General features: G+C 48.7%; 1 protein-coding gene across 2 annotated transcripts in view; it reads left to right on the plus strand.

Annotated features, from left to right (window-relative positions):
* PI4KA (phosphatidylinositol 4-kinase alpha) overlaps positions 1-16,528 on the plus strand; it is a 112,016-nt gene that overhangs the window by 66,356 nt on the left and 29,132 nt on the right. For both annotated transcript variants that reach the window (XM_028094920.2, XM_028094918.2), the window contains 8 exons: positions 1,716-1,798; positions 7,225-7,295; positions 7,379-7,503; positions 8,701-8,782; positions 9,027-9,110; positions 10,256-10,345; positions 12,938-13,057; positions 15,716-15,808. In XM_028094920.2, coding sequence (XP_027950721.1) covers positions 1,716-1,798; positions 7,225-7,295; positions 7,379-7,503; positions 8,701-8,782; positions 9,027-9,110; positions 10,256-10,345; positions 12,938-13,057; positions 15,716-15,808 — 748 coding nt within the window. The remainder of the gene's footprint in view (positions 1-1,715; positions 1,799-7,224; positions 7,296-7,378; positions 7,504-8,700; positions 8,783-9,026; positions 9,111-10,255; positions 10,346-12,937; positions 13,058-15,715; positions 15,809-16,528) is intronic.

Here is a 16,528-nt window from a genome sequence, read left to right on the forward strand (position 1 = left end):
ACTCTTCCCTCTCGGCCTTTTTATAAAGAATATATTTTGGAAGAGAAACCAACCAAAACAAAACAAGCAAACCAACACAGACCAAAACCCTGGTTTGCTCCAAGGTTGAATGGCTACAAGAGATGTCTCTAGACCCTTTCAGCCTCACATGCCCACAGGCAGGGCTGTCTCCTGCTTCCCCACAATGGTGCCCCTGAATGGAGTTCTCAGGTTCTCAGGACACTCTGTGGAGCCGGCTGGTAGAGCAAGACAGCTCATGGGCAGCTCCCAAGAGCCCAGCTCCCATCCCAGGTTGCCTGCCAGGCCTCTGAGAGCGTTGTTAGCATGGAGAAGCAGCCCTGAAGCCTTTATTCAAGAACCTGGCTTAGGCTCCCAGCCACTGGTTATTAGGAGAGCTTTAAAACAGCAAAGTGGGAGCGCATGGTGGCATAGTCAGTTGAGTACCCGACTCTTGGTTTCGGCTTGGGTCCTGATCTCAGGGTGGTGAGATCAAGGCCCGCCTCGGGCTCTGTGCTCAGCGGGTGTCAGCTTGGGATGCTCTCTCCCTTGCCCTCTCCCCCCCGCCCCCCGCACATGCACTGTCTCTCTCAGTCTCTCTTTCTCTAAATAAATCTTTAAAAAAAAAACAAAAACCAGCTAAGTGGGCAATGTGAGAAATTATGTAAAAGCTGTGTGAACCTGAGCACTCAAGAATGCCTGTGCTTGGGGCACCTGGGTGGCTCAGTCGTTAAGCGTCTGCCTTCAGCTCAGGTCATGATCCCAGTGTCCTGGGATTGAGTCCCACATTGGGCTCCCTGCTCCGCGGGAGGCCTGCTTCTTCCTCTCCCACTCCCCCTGCTTGTGTTCCCTCTCGCTGTTTCTCTCTGTTAAATAAATAAATAAAATCTTAAAAAAAAAAAAAAAAGAATGCATGTGCTTAAGCCACCTGGCCTGCCCTACTAAGGTTTGACTCACAAAAAGTTGGTGCAGAAGCCCACAGACGCACTCCGCCCAGTGCTTGCCTGTGTGCACACGTGCCGTGCTATCTTAGCGGAGCCCCCAAAACTCTGAACAGCTACTGTAAAAGTAAAAAAGGTGCATAAGATAAAAAAGAGAAGGAAAACATGGGGCTGGTACAGAAGATGCTAAAGATGAAAAATACAAATCTCACTTTCTTGGCTCTGAATCCAGAGATGCCCACTCTTGATAGTTTTACTTTCCCTTCTAGAAATTCTCTATAAATGCAAACATATATATCCTACACATAGAAGGCGCATGGAGGCCTTTCGGAAACCTATCACTGACATCCTGCTGTACCCATTTCCCCTGCACCTTGCTGTCTCATAGAACAATGCATCTTGGATGTTTTTCTGTAGTGGTGCATATAGAGCTACCTCTCATTTTGGTGGCTACATGATGTGCCATTAAATGGGTGTACTTTGGTGTAGCTGACTAGTCTATTGATGGACATTTTGCCAGCACTCTTAGGAGGATCCTCCTTATGCATGTAACCCTTAAGATCTATCACTAGTGGTGGGTTGCTGGGTGTAACAATGTGGGAACGTTATGATAGATGGTGGGTAATTCCCCTCCAGAAAGTCCACGTGAGCATATGACCCTTGAAGTGGCGTAGGTTATTGGTTTCTCACAGCCTCACCAGTTCTGGGTAGTATCAAATCTGTGATAGGGAGGGCCTGGATTTCTCAAAATTTACTCAAAATTGTTCTCCTTGCTAGGGTACTGCGCTCAACAGATCCTGACCGCTTCCAGGTAATGTTCTGCTACTTTGAAGATAAAGCTATTCAGAAGGACAAGTCTGGTAAGTTTATTGTTGTGGTACTGTGATGATGAAATGAGTTTTAATAGTCTAAAAAGGAATACCACTCCCAGTTTTCTGTCTACGTGAAGAAAATAGTTTTATGAAGTTACACACTACATTGGAAAGACCAGTATGAAATATATAACCTTATAACCATATAGCCTTAAGGAGCATCACTCTTGTCCACCCTCAATGCTTGAGTACGCTCCAGCCCCCAAATTTCAGTCGCTAATACTATCCCATGCTAAAGGGATCCTGGGCTCCTCACATAGTCATTGATGGACCTAAAGCATCTTGTTGTGGTCAGGGAGCAGTCATGCTTTTTAAATGTCCAGAGCAGGATAGGAGGACCAAGAACCAATTTCAAAGGACTCCCAGTGGACAGAGTATCATAATTTGAACATGAATACATATTTTTATTTTGCTTAAAAAAAGGGCAAATTGGGATAATGTGTATATCCAAATACACTAAGATATATATATAATCTCCATATTTTAGCAAAGCAACAGATATAATGTGTAATATGTAACAATAATAGGTAATATATAGGATATATGTATTTATATATATGTTTGTTTTTTTCCACTACGTATTTGTGAAGTAGAGATAGGTAGTTGTTTCTCTTGTAGAATCAGGAAAGAGGGAACATGAGGAAAGAGCCACACGGTCCAGGAAGAGGCCTGGCCCCTGCAATAAAGTCACGCCTGGCCTCCAAGAGTGATCAGGTAGAAAGGGTGCCCAGCAGGTGATGGGGCAGAGGCGTCCCATAGAGTAGCCAGTTAATGGTACTCTGTTAAGTAGCTGTTAGAGAGCTTGCTGTAGGGACAGCCCCAGACCTTCTGTGAGGGGCTCCATGCCTCACTCATCATGCTGGCCATAAGGAAACCCCACTCAGGACCATGAACACTTCCAGTGGTGCATCAGACCCGGCCAGAATGTCGGGGCAGTGGGTCAGGACCCGATGGCCACACCCAATTTAAGGACTGCATCGTTTCTGAGGCGGTTTCAGAATAAGGAAATCTGTATGAAACGCAAAGACTTACAAGTCCGATGATGCAGATGTCCTCAGATCCTGAGTGCACAGCTGAGGGTCTCAGCTGCAACCAGTCCTAAAAGCACCAGACTCCTGGGAAAGCAAATAAATGAAACTCTACAGTGGTATAAAAATATTAGAGTTACTGAAATTCTAGTGAGGCAAACCTAAGATAAGAATAGGAATAAAAATAAAGAGAGTTATTAAAATTGAGACTGCAAAGAAAAAAAATTAAGCACATAGTATAGTCATTGTTTGACCAGTTTTAGTATAAGGACGCTGATGGGTTTTAAGCATCATTCTATTGGTCTGTGTGTTGATTTTTAAAGTGTTTAAAATTTAAGAGACTCTGAAATACTAGACCCATGTTTTATTTAAATGCTTAGAAAAATTTGATCAATTTTGTAATTGTACTTAAATATTTGAGGGAATTGAGTGTGCTAGATCCATGAGTTTTGATTGATTAACTGTGTGGGTAAATATTTCGAGGAATGCTAATTGAGAATTCTTAAAATCAATAAATTTATTATTAATTAAATACAGTTAGTAGTGAGGAGTCCTTTCCATGTTTAGAAGCCATTGGCACACTGAAGAATCCATCAATTTGTTCTTGCCAATGCAGAATTAATCCCTAGATAATTCTGGTACCGTTTTTTGTATTGTTGAAAAATCAGTCCTTGTCTTTTTTAAAATCACCCCAAGGATTCTGAGGGTGCTGTCTCATGTAAGACCTTTGTCCAATAAGTCCTTTACAGAACCCTTCACACTACTGCACGACAGTCAAGAAATTGAGTGGGTGAATTTATTTTTGTGGGGTTGGCAAGGAAGGACAGTGTGAGGGCTCTGCAAGCTCCCCCTGCTGGCAGTGCGGGGAAGGGTTGGACGAGGAGGAGCCCTTTGGAGGCCAGGGTGGAATATGCAGGCAGGCAGTTTGTATGGCAGGAAACCTCTTCCACTGGGGTGCAGAATACAGGAGAGGAGCCCCATGCTCAGAGGGTCCCACACACATGCCCCAGGACCACTTGGGAGTATAGTACAGACACTGTTAACCTCTGGCTGAGCTGTTCATTGATTTGCTCCTCTCGTCTATCCACCCACTGTCTATTTAACAGCTATTTTGTGCTAGACAGTTGGGTCACACCTGAGTTTCTTTCGTTCAAGGAGGGAGGGTAAGCGACAAAAAAAATTGACTGCCAACCCCTAGCGGCCTAAGAACCTGCCACATTTTGCCAGTCTCCTAATGAGAATATCTGTAGACAGAATCAGTTACCTTTCTGAAGCTAAAATGTCATTCTCTTCTGAGCTCTGTTTTTCTGTTGCTGTGTCATAAGAGGAAATTAAATTGTGGAAAACAGTATGGAGGTTCCTCACAAAGTTAAAAATAGAGCTACCCTACAATCCAGCAATTGCGCTACTAGGTATTTATCCAAAGGATACAGACATGGTGATTCTAAGGGGCACGTGCACCCCAATGTTTATAGCAGCAATGTCCACAATAGCCAAAATATAGAAAGAGCTCAGATATCCATCGACAGATGAATGGATAAAGAAGATGTGGTGTGTGTGTGTGTGTGTGTGTGTGTGTGTGTGTGTGTGTGTGTGTATAATGGAATATTATGCAGCCATCAAAAAGAATAAAATCTTACCATTTGCAATGATGTGGATGGAACTAGAGGGTATTATTGTAAGCAAAATAAATCAGAGAAAGACAAATGCCATATGATTTTATTCATATGTGGAGTTTAAGAAACAAAACAGATGAACATAGGGGAAGGGACATTAAAATAAGATAAAAAGAGGGAAACAAACCATAAGAGATGGTGAAACTCTAGGAAACAAACTGAGGGTTGCTGGAGGGGAGGTGGATGGAGGGATGGGGTAATTGGGTGATGGGCATTAAGGAGGGCACTTGATGGGGCGCCTGGGTGGCTCAGTTGTTTAAACGGCTGCCTTCAGCTCAGGTCATGATCTCAGGGCCCTGGGATCGAGCCCCACATCGGGCTCCCTGCTCAGCAGGAAGCCTGCTTCTCCCTCTCCCGTTCCCCCTGCTTGGGTTCCCTCTCTCGCTATGCCTCTCTCTGTCAAATAAATAAGTAAAATATTAAAAAAAAAAAGGAGGGCATTTGATGTAGTGAGCACTGGGTGTTACATGCCACTGATGAATCACTAAATTCTACCTCAGAAACTAATAATACACTATATGTTAACAATTGAATTTAAATAAAAATAAGTTTTTTACAAAGGAAATTAAATTGCCGTGGGGACTGATGTACACTTTACCGACACTTAATTTTCACAGTACGTTGTACTCTTCACATGATTTCCAAATGGGTTATTTTTGTCCTGAGTATGGTACCTAGGGTTAAGCTGATAAATGTGTACCTACTGAGTGTACTTTCCTCTTCATTTTCTCTCCTAAAACATGGGAGGTGGGAAGGAGATGTCTTTGGAGATTTGTTATTGATGAGTTTTCAGAAGCAAGCAGGAGAGAGGTTATAAGAAGCATCCAGTAGCCCCGCAAAGGGGATTGCTAGCACCTCCTCTGTGCAGGTGTGAGCCAACCCTCCATGTGTTCCTGCCCTGTAGCCCGCCGGCTGTCTAGTCAATCAGTACAAACTAAGACCGAAGTAATCTCAAGCTAACTTTAAGCACAAAAAGGAAAGTGGCTGTTTTTAAGTAAAAATCTCCATGGAGGCTACTGCGTGATCATCATTGGCATCTGACCCCTATCTGATGGTTTTTTATTAGGAACTTAGTTTCAGTTTCCTAAGAGTTACATGAAAAGATATTGTACTAAACACACCCCAAAAACAAGATTTCATCCACCAAACCCAACTTCTTAGAGATCAGCCTCTCCCTGCTGGGGCATTAGGTCACACTAATCATTTTCCAGGTCTGAGAGCTTCGGGGGCCCATTTATCCTCATGACAAACACATATGTGATGCCTCTTTATGTTTCAGGCTCTGGCTGGGCCTGGGCACAGAGGTGCAAAGCCTGCCTAGTGTTTCACCCTGCTGACCTTGCAGCCCTGTCATTTAGCCACCCCAAAGACGCTGCATAAATGGAACAGCACTAGAGGGCGAGTGGCATTTAATGACATTGGCACTGTGATGTTTGCACCCCACTGTTGCTTTTTAAAATCTGCTTTGCACCCTGGAAGCCACAACCACATCCGGTGCTTGGATCTTGGTTTCTAAACACCATTCTGCAGTAAAGGGAGCCAAGGCTCCAGGGAAAATACAAGATGAGCCTAGGACAGCTCACAGTGCCAGAAAGGAAGGTCTTGTGAAGGGAAAAAAAGAAAAAGGAGAGAAAGAAGAAGAAGAAAAGGAAAGGCCTGTGGGCATGTCCCAAGGACACAAGAGCCTGCCTGAAAGAGCTCCTAATGGCCAAAGCTGGAACAATTTGAGCAACAAAATAACAACAGTATTGGACCCAGTGAAAGAAAGAAATATCCATGAGTCCATGCTGATTAGATGATTGAACAAGTGAAATATGGGGAAGAAGGGACAGACCTTCCTTACAGAATTCCAGTAAGTGAGACCAGAGTACCTGCTACAGGCAGAGCCCACTGGCTCACCTGCCAGTGGGCAACATCTTAGAGAGAAATGACATGTCTGCATAACCTCAAAGTGTCTTCCCCAGAGCATTTCCCGGTGACTGTGGTGTTTTTGACTTACATCCACATTCTCTTCAGGAGCTGCTGCTTAATTCCCTTCCCTGAGTGTGGGCTGGACGCAGTGACTCCCTTCTGAAGAGTAGAGCATGGAAAGGGAGAAATAGTAACTGGACAGTGGGAAACCAGGTACACACCACTGTACCTGAGTGATCAAGGTCAGCCTCGCCAGTGGTAGGAGATACTGATTTCACACACCCCCACACCCCACCATATGACAAGAAGTCCACTTCACCTCTGTGGGATTGCCCTAAAATCCTGTAACCTTAGTCTAATCATGAGCAAGCATCAAACACACCTAAATTAAGGGACATCCTACAAAATGCCTATGCTCTTCAGAAGTGTCAAGGTCATGAAAGGTAAGAACAGACCGAGGAATCAACACAGATTGTGGGAGATTAAGGAGACCTGTTTGGCAATGCCACATGGCATCCTCATTGGATCCTGGGACAGAAAAGGAACATTAGTGGGAAAACGGGAAATCCAAATAAAGCCTGAAATTTGGGTAAGAGTATTGTATCGCGGACGGCTTCTTAGTTTTGACAAAAGAGCTGCTAAAGTCAGGACAAGCTGGGTGCAGGGTATGTGGGAACTCTGTGCTCTCTCTGCCACTCCTCTGTTAGTCCAAAATCTTCCAAACAAAATATTGAAAATAGCTGGATTGGTCCCTTTCCCTTGATGCTCCTGACCTGTGGAAACCTCCTCCTCATTTCAGGGATGATGCAGTGTGTGATTGCTGTCGCAGACAAAGTATTTGATGCCTTCCTGAACATGATGGCAGATAAAGTAAGCCTTGTCGGAGAGTGAGTGTTTGTCTGCCCAAGGCACATGGAGGGCACCTGTTGTACCTGTCTCTTCTGAATCTCCAGGCTAAGACCAAGGAGAATGAAGAGGAGCTTGAGCGGCACGCACAGTTTCTGTTGGTGAACTTCAACCACATTCACAAGAGGATACGGAGGGTAGCGGACAAGTATCTGTCTGGTCTGGTGGATAAGTAAGCCCATTTTCCTTCTAATGCTGTGTGTGTGTGTGTGTGTGTGTGTGTGTGTGTGTGTGTGTGTGTGTGTAAACTTCTTGCTTTGGAATATAGGGAAGAATCATCACTATCAGGGCAGAAAAATTGGAGTCAGAATTTAAACTCTCAAATGGCAATGCAGCCTCCCTCAGAATGTCATGGAATTTGCTACAAGGTCTGAAATTTGGTCCTGAAACCTCTACTCCACTTATTCTGAGCTATTGATGTTACTTACTGACAAGGGGTGTCACCAGCCTGTGTCTCTGCATCCCACCTTCCCTGCTGCAGGACTTCTCTGGGCTTGCCCTAGGTAGCTCACGGCCATCCTATGTGACATCTCCCACCCCAGAGCCTAGCCCGAGGTCCCTGGTCAAATCAGTGTCTTCCAGGCTCCTCAGAGAGGAAGGAGAGCCCCCCACGGATCCTTTTCCACTCCAGGTTCTCTGGGCTGGGAGCCAAAGTAGACTCTTATGGGACACGCCCCCACATGGATGCGAACCCTCAAAGGTGGGCTGGGCCAGCCTGTCTGCAGTATAAAGGCCAGAGGCAGCAAACAGCCATCCATGCTGGGCCTGCCCACGTATCGCTGCAAGCGTCTAGGAGTTCTGGAGCCTGCTGCAGGTGCTGTGTGCCTGGTCTAGGCAGGACCAGAAAGCAAGTGCAACACACGTATGACGTGTCTGACGTGTCTGAACTGGACGTCCTAAGCAGTGGGCCATGATGAGTCACAGCCATGCAGAGCTGGCTCCCCTCAACGCTGACCACCACATTTAGGAGCAGCTTCTTCTCTTTGCCCCAGGGTATCCTGCAAATACTACCATTTTCTATTTGTGCCCTCATGTGAAAATATTAGGGAGGCCTGGTCAAAAACAAGGAGGCTCACTTTGGGGAGTGAGGGAGTGTGGCCTGACCAGTGCATAACCAAGACGATCAGTGTCTGGTTGAGAGCAGGTCACGTGGGGTCATGCTTGGGCCCTGAAGAGTGGGACTGGCAGGAGCCAGTGTTTCTGCCTGAGTGCCCTGCCTAGGAGGCCTCCTAACCTCCTCTGACCCTCAGCTGGGCAGCAGGGGGTGGGGCTCCCACCTCACCCCACCCCACCCCTTGAGGTGGCACTTTAAGGAACTAAGATTCCTTGAAGATTTGGCTCCTGGACCGAGACATGGCTCTTGGTGTAGGTTTCCCCACTTGCTCTGGAGCGGGACAGTGCTGAAGACCATGCTGGACATCCTCCAGACCCTGTCACTCTCGCTGAGTGCTGTGAGTATCCCTGCCTTAAGCCTGAGCCTAATTTATGCTACAAGTGGCCACATCGGGGGTGGGGGCCCCAGATCCCACCCTGGCCTTTCCCAGTGAGCTGCAGCAAGTTTGGAAGTCCATCACAAACCGGACAAGTGTGGGGAGAGGAGGCAAACGCTGATGCCCAGTATGAGCTGGAGGCCCAGCTCAGCAGAGGCAGCCCAGGGAAGGCGGTTTGGAAGAGGGAGCCTTGTTGTGTTTTCAGGACATTCACAAGGATCAGCCTTACTACGACATCCCTGATGCCCCCTATCGGATCACTGTTCCTGACACCTGTGAAGCCCGGGAGGTAGGCTGGCAGCCGTCCCCTTATGAAGGGCCATTTTCATTGCCCTCTCAAGTTGTCAGGGCCGGCGTGTTGCACACATTGTGTCATTCGGTCCCCAGCAGTTTGAGGTGTGAGCACTGTGGACCTGTGCCCACAGGTAAGAAAGGCTCAGCTGTCGGGGTCACACAGTACTAGCGGGGTCCTGACTCACTCCCAGGTTGGTTTGTCTGCCAGGCCCACTCCTGCCCCTCAGCCATACTGACTCTAAGCCCTTTCTTGGTTCAGCTGCCTGTCAGTTTATAGGGTCTCCAAGCTGCATGAGCAAGCATGACTGTCAGGTGAACTTCACTGCTGTGAGGTGTGCAGATTGTCTGTCATTGTGGTAGCTGAGTAACATGACTTCAGCTTTGTGTGGCACTGTGGGAAATAGATGGAATGAGTAGCTCCGGGTAAGGAGGATGTGCTGTGTGAGGTCTGACTCGGAGCCTTCACTGTGGCAGATTGAAGCTCAGCTCAGACCTGGGGCCAGGTCATGTCCCAGCCTTGGTGCCTCCAGCCAGACCAGCTGCCAGCAGGGAGTTCCCCACGCCCCGCAGTGGCTGTGTGAGGCACTGTGAGTGTAGGCCCTGCCACCTTATGCCAGGATTACAGACCAGCATGTCTGTACCCTATACGCAGAGCCTCGGGGTTGGAACATGGTCACTGTAATCATTTGCTAGGGTTGCCATGATTAAGTGCCACAGACTGAGTGGCTTAAACAACAGAAATTTATTTTTTCACAGTTCTGGGGGCTGGAAATGTGAAATCAAGGTGTTGCCAGGGTTAGTTTGTTCAGAAGCTTCTTTCCTTGGCTTTTAGATGTCTGTCATGTTCTTGTGTCCTCACGTCTTCCCTCTGTGTCTGTGTCCTAATCTCCTCCTCTTTGGAGGACACCAGTCAGATTGAATTAGGACCCACCCATATAATAACATTTTACTGTAGTCACCTCTTTAAAGGCTCCATCTCCAAATACTGTCACATTTTGAGGTACTGGAGGCTATGGCTTCAACACATGGGTTTTAGGGGGGATGCACTTTGGCCCCCAGCAGTCGCTAATGACAGTCTGTAGCTGGCAACCTCTGATGGCTCAAACACACTGACCTCGGCTTCGTTACCCCCTCTTCCAGAGCATCGTGAAGGACTTTGCCGCGCGCTGTGGAATGATCCTACAGGAGGCGATGAAGTGGGCACCGACAGTCACCAAGTCCCACTTACAGGTACTTTCTTGAAATCACCAAAAAGCAATTTTGGTATGCTCCTTCCGGGGATCCAGAGAGCTTTCACAGACACAGCAAACTCGAAATACAAACAGCACTAGTGTGAATAAACAGAGACCAAAAACATTAGTCTAGTGCCTGAGAATAACAGAAGCCCCAGAGACTGCTCTTTGGTGGGAACTCCTTGGGGGGTAAGGGTGCTGGTCGTGGGTGAGGGGGGCAGGCAGGCCCCGGGAGCCTGACCACTCACACCAGGTAGGTGCCGGGTTTATGGCAGGACTTGGGGCTGCTTGCAAGACGGGCACGGGCGACATGGTGTGTGGGGAGGCCTGGCAGTCCAGCAGCAGCACCTCTCCCGAATGCCGGAGCTGGAGTGAGGCTGCTGTCCCAGTAGAGCCCCATCCAGGCTGCACATGGAGTTGCACAGAGCCTTTTCAGACCAAAGCACTGGCTTGTGAACACAAACGACTGCAAGGTGAGCCATTGTTCTGGTCAAGCAGAGATGGACCAAAAATACCACAACATATGAGAGGAAAAAGTCACCTCAAAAGGGATCAAAGATAAGAAAAATCCCACTAGAAGAAATCTGGTTTAATAAAGAGAAGGTACAAGGAGAGGGGCGTGTGAAGTTGACCTCAGCAACACTTGTCAGGGTAAAGCTAGTTCCCAGGGGCACCTGGGTGGCTCAGTCATTAAGCGTCTGCCTTCGGCTCAGGTCATGGTCCCAGGGTCCTGGGATCGAGCCCCGTGTTGGGCTCCCTGCTCTGCGGGAGGCCTGCTTCTCCCTCTCCAACTCCCCCTGCTTGTACTCCCTCTCTCTGTCAAATAAATAAAATATTAAAAAAAAAAAAAAAAAAAACTAGTTCCAAAGTGTTTCTGGGTCTGGAATCCAGGAAGGACAGAGCAGCTAGCCCAAAGAACCTCAGAGGCTGTTTGGAAATGCATTCTGCAAGAGCCCGTGGGTGGTGCCTAGCATTGCCGTGTACTGTTCCTCCTTCCACAAAGGTGTTGGAGCAGTGAGGTTAGAGCATTTGGGGAAATGAAAAAAAAAATGGAGCCCTCCATTCGGCACTCAGCAGCTAAGCTGCACAGAGGTGGGCCTTGTAACTAGGCCATGCCTGTAGCTTGACGACTGTCTCTGTCTAGTGGATACACTGGTACTCTTCAGGTTGGGGGACTTTCTCAAACTGTTCATATTTAGGAACTGATTTTTTTTGTTGTTGTTGTTCACATGGAGGAGAGGGGCTTCAGCTCCCAAGGCTATGGTCTAAAGAGAGGAAGCCCCCTTTCATTTCTAAAAAGGTTCATTAAACCAAAAAAGCCTACAATAGGGAGAGCTATGTATTCTTTTAAGCATGGCCTAGGAAAGGAGTGGGAAATGCAAAAGCTTGCACTGGTGTCGATGCTTCTACCAGGCCTCCCCTTGGTGTTGCCCCAGGCCCCGTTTCCCTTCCCCCTGCACGTCTAGTCCATCTGAACCCCACCCCACCTGCCATCCAGCCCTCAGTGCCCAGCCATAGTGTCCCGGTCCTGCCTGGGCTTCCTGCCAGCAGCCTCAGCCTGTCCTGAGCCATCATCTGTGCTGCCCACCAGGGTGGGCTGATGCCACTAGCAAATCTGCTCTGCACACCTCCCCGCTACCTCTGCTCATTAGCCACTCCCCATCACCATAGGGTCCACGGTTGGGTTTCTAGGGCTCCATGAACCCTCCGAAACCACTGACACAGTTTTGTAAGTCAGTGCTCATGCACTTTCCTGAGGGGAGTCCTGTGGCCCACCCTAAACTCCCTCACCTGGCACACAAGGCCTTTTGGACCTGGCCTATCTCTGGCGCAGGCTTGCCCACCTACCATCTAGCCCCTTGTATTTGCTGCTTCTGCAGTGCTGACCTCTGACCCCTGAGGGTCCCCAGAGCAGAAGGCCTTCTCACATCTCCAGACCCTGCCAACTGTCCCTTTGCCCCAGCATCCCCCTCCACCGGTTGGCCGGGCAGACTCAGGCCCTCGTTCTGCCTTCCTGCTGTCCATCAGGCCGCCCCTTCACAGCAGGGCTGCTCAGGTAGGAGAACTGCCCACATGTTGACAGCAGGACCAGGACTCTGCCTCTCTGTGTTCTGGGGAGCACGGGACTTGGCAGATGGCGGATTGTCAGCAAGGATGTGCTAAAAGAGTAACGGTCCTCTCAGGTTTACTGTGTGTGCTGGCCACTCTGGGCAAGTCATCCTTGTTCACACATGAGCAATAGCCAGTCAGAGACGGGGGCTTTAACTTACTGAGGCTCCCACAGCAACGGATGGACCCAACATCAGAACCAGTGTTTGCTCTCCTACCTCACATACCTTTAAAATAAAACAGCCTTGGGTGCCTGGGTGGCTCAGATGGTTGAGCGTCTGCCTTCTGCTCAGGTCGTGATCCCAGGGTCCTGGGATCGAGTCCCGCATCGGGCTCCCTGCTCCTTGGGAGCCTGCTTCTCCCTCTGCTTCTCTCTCTCTCTCTCTCCCTCTCTCTCTCTCTCCGTCTGTCGCTCATGAATAAATAAAATCTTTAAATAAAATAAAATAAAACAGCCTTTTTTTTTTTTTTCTGACTTCAGGAATATCTGAACAAACATCAGAACTGGGTATCAGGACTGTCCCAGCACACAGGGCTGGCCATGGCCACCGAAAGCATCCTTCACTTTGCCGGCTACAACAAGCAGAACACCACTCTTGGGGTATGTGTGAGCCTCCTGGGAGCCACAGGGTGAGGGGAAAACCAAAACTGATGTGGGGCTTTTTCCAAAAGCACCTGGGCACCCGTGCCGCACATGCAGCGGTGCTGGCAGTAGGCGGATCAGAGTCCCATGTACAATCCCCAAGTTCAGAGAGAGCTGGGCCGTAGAACCTTACTGTGTTTTCTTGATTCATTAATGATATCAGATTTGGATTTCTGTGTATCCCCAAGGAAGGAAACTGAGCTCTGGGAGACCTAGTCAGCATTATCTTATAGTCATGTCGATTGGAAACATTTGCTGGGTTTTCCTGTTTCAGCAGGTGCCAGAGTGCACGTGCATACACATCTTCAGCTTCGTCTTGTTCTGCTCAGGATTCTTTTAGAGGGCAGCACGTCTATGAAGTAGCACTTTCTTAGTTAAATCAGAGTTTAGGATCAAAGCAGCGGACTTACAACAGGTATCTGACTGGCAGCATTGCATGGCGGTGTCTCCCAGCCTTAGGGCCTAGCACAGCGTCTGTCAGTCTGTCCCAACCAAGTATGGCTGTAGTCTTCTTAACTCTGTGCCTCTTAACTCCTCTCAGGATGGGGAGGTGGGGAGGCTGCCACCTGTCTTTTACAGACATGATAGGGCATGGGTACAGAGGCTGAGCACCAGGGAGGGAGGATGGCCCTGTGACTTCTCACCATGGCCAGGACTCTAAGCAGGAAGTGGGGAGCCCATTAGGCAGAGCCGAGGGCCCTCAGCCTCTGTGCAGGGCCTGGGGCAGTGCCAGAGGAAACCAGTGTCTTCTCACGTCCCATGCCCTCCTTGGAGCTCTCACCAGAGGTCACTCCATGTTCTCTGAAGACATCAGTGTTGCACACCCTCCACTGATAGGCCAGGCCCACTGACATGAGATCAGCTCCCTGACCTGGGTCTCCACCACTTTGACAACACAAGCAGAGGCCAGAACTGGGGACTGCTCAGAATGCATCTGACAACTCCTGGTCCTCTTTAGGCTCCAGCCAGCTGGCTTGTAAGAGGTCAGTTTTGCCTAAAAGATTTAAATCTTTTTCTTTAAAAAAGAGATTTACGTTTGGTTTTCCCTTTTCTGTTTCTGAAGAAGAAAGGATGTATTTATTGGTGTCTTCCGACTGTTGGTTGTACTGGAGATCCTGGCCAGCTGCCCCTGTTCCATGAAAAGCACAGAAGCGTGCTGGCCCCCAGAGTGACATCTCCCCATCACATGGCACTCAGGAAAGCGCCGCTCCTGGGGGGCTGTTTCAGAAGCATGATTTCAGGCTGGTGGGTTGTGCTGCATCGAGACTCAGAAAAGCCCTTCAGGGCAGTCCTCCATGTCACAGTGCACCAGGCACGTGAGCCGGAGCAGTCAGAGTAGTTATCCAGGGGACAGAGGTGGCCTGCACCGCGGCCCGCCAATGCATTTGCTGCCCGGGGAGCCTGCAGACATCACTGAACCCCTGGTGCCTGGTGAGAAGGCCACTGTTGTCCCCATTTTGCCAGGGAGTATATTCAGGCTAAGAGACAGCAAGTGACCTCTCTAGGGCCTCATAGCTAGTGGATGGCAGGATCAGGTTCCAGTGCAGTTCTGCTTGATGCCATAGGCCACACAGTCTCCAAAAAACATAAAGCAGTTTTACGTGACCTTTTGAAAAGTAAACCAGCTTAATAATTTTATGAGAAAATCATGTATTTTTGTTCTTGCTTGTGGTTTCTTCCCCAAATTTCATATTTTCTTCCTCCAACCCTCTCTCCCCACTCACCTGCTCCCTCCCCCCCCAAAAAAAACAGTCCATCAGACTTCAGCCGTTGAGAGATTCATTTTCCCCAGTAGCATCCATATGTCAAGAAGTGGATAGGTTGTCTTGGTTTGTAGTAAAAGATGCTGAAAGGAAATGTGAAAGGGGTCATCCTCGCTGCATATTCATAGTCTTCGGTGACACCAGGCAGCACGATAGCTAGAGAGCATGGTAGCAGTGACCAGCCAGGGTTAGGGAGAGCAGTCCTCACAACCCTGAGGGATGGGAGGTGGGCTGGGGGGCTGAAGCTGAAGCAGAGGAAATGAGGGGGGTGTGGTCTGCAAATACTTTCCCCTTTCTGTGGGCCGCCTTTGTACTCAAGAGTGTACCCCTTTTGTCTTCTGCCACTAGACCCACATTAGACTGGTGGCAGCTATTGGGTGTCTCTGAGCCCCTGCTGGCTTTTACTTGCTCTGACACCATGCTCTCAACCTCACCCTTCACCATCTTCAAGTCATGTTTACACACCAGCCCACACCCACAGAGGAGACAGCCCGGCACAGCATTTTCATCATAGGTTATGATGATTTTCACAATGATCTGGTGATTATGTCTTTTGCAAAGGTATGTTCACCACTGGGGATAAAAACAGTCGGCAGCAAATTGAAGCTATATCATAAGCTGCCCTCCACAGAAAATTTTTCATACTAAGATTTTTTTTCATCTTTTTTCCCTGGGACGTATCAGACTAGAGGCTGTTCTAAAGTATTTTGTTTTATTAGCTTGCCAGCACTGAAGATTTCTAATAACCCCTGGATCTGAACTTGACTTCTTAATTGGACTTAGGCTTAGCCATGGTGAACATGAGAAACACATGTGGCAATGGCCTGAAATAATTTTTGATACTTGCCTGTAGGCAACTCAGCTAACGGAGCGCCCGGCCTGTGTGAAGAAAGATTACTCCAACTTCATGGCGTCCCTGAATCTACGCAACCGCTATGCGGGCGAGGTACTTCTGCCCTTGTGTCCTGGGGTCCTCGAGGTGTCCTCTTGCTCCAGTGCCAGTCAGCTCCCTCCCGGTGGAAAACGCACTCGGCGGTCTGGAACTCACTCATTTAGGTGGACATGAAGGCGTGAGCCCTGGGACTCATCAGCACAGTCTGGAGCATTTATGGCAGCCACTCACCACCTCTGCAGGAGGGCGATTGCACGTACACACAGTCTTGCCATGCTGAAGCATTCTGTCTCTCTGACTTTGTTTTTTTGTTTTGTTTTAAGTGGTAGCAAACATTCGTTGAGTGCTGTGCACTATCTGGGACTGTTGGTGAGGTGTATGTACTATTATTCCAACTTTACAGAAACTGAGACTCTTGAAATAAAGGAACCTGCCAGAGTCACATAGGCAGAGCGGGGGGGTGGGAACCACATCTCACCATGAGGGCTTTCGCCTTCCACGCTGCACTTTAGCCCAGCCTGGCAAGTTGCTTCACCTCTTGGAGCCTCAGTTTCTGAATCTGCAAAACACAGAAGCTCGTCTGCGCCATTTCAGAGGTCCCTGCAAGTCCATCCGTGCCTAGTCTGAGTCCCTCCCCGCCATGGGACTTCCTCATTCTAGCAGTTGCTCTTCCTCTTCCTGTGGGCCCTCGGCAGGGGGGCCCCTCACACTGCTAGGCTGCCACTGACCCTACATTCCTAGAGCTGAGAATTGCTCTGAGGGCCTATTCCACCT

This window comes from Eumetopias jubatus, unplaced genomic scaffold, assembly GCF_037043125.1.
Source record: "Eumetopias jubatus isolate StellerSeaLion01/CBP00866 unplaced genomic scaffold, mEumJub1_p1.0 scaffold_16, whole genome shotgun sequence".
Classification (NCBI taxonomy): Eukaryota; Metazoa; Chordata; class Mammalia; order Carnivora; family Otariidae; genus Eumetopias; species Eumetopias jubatus.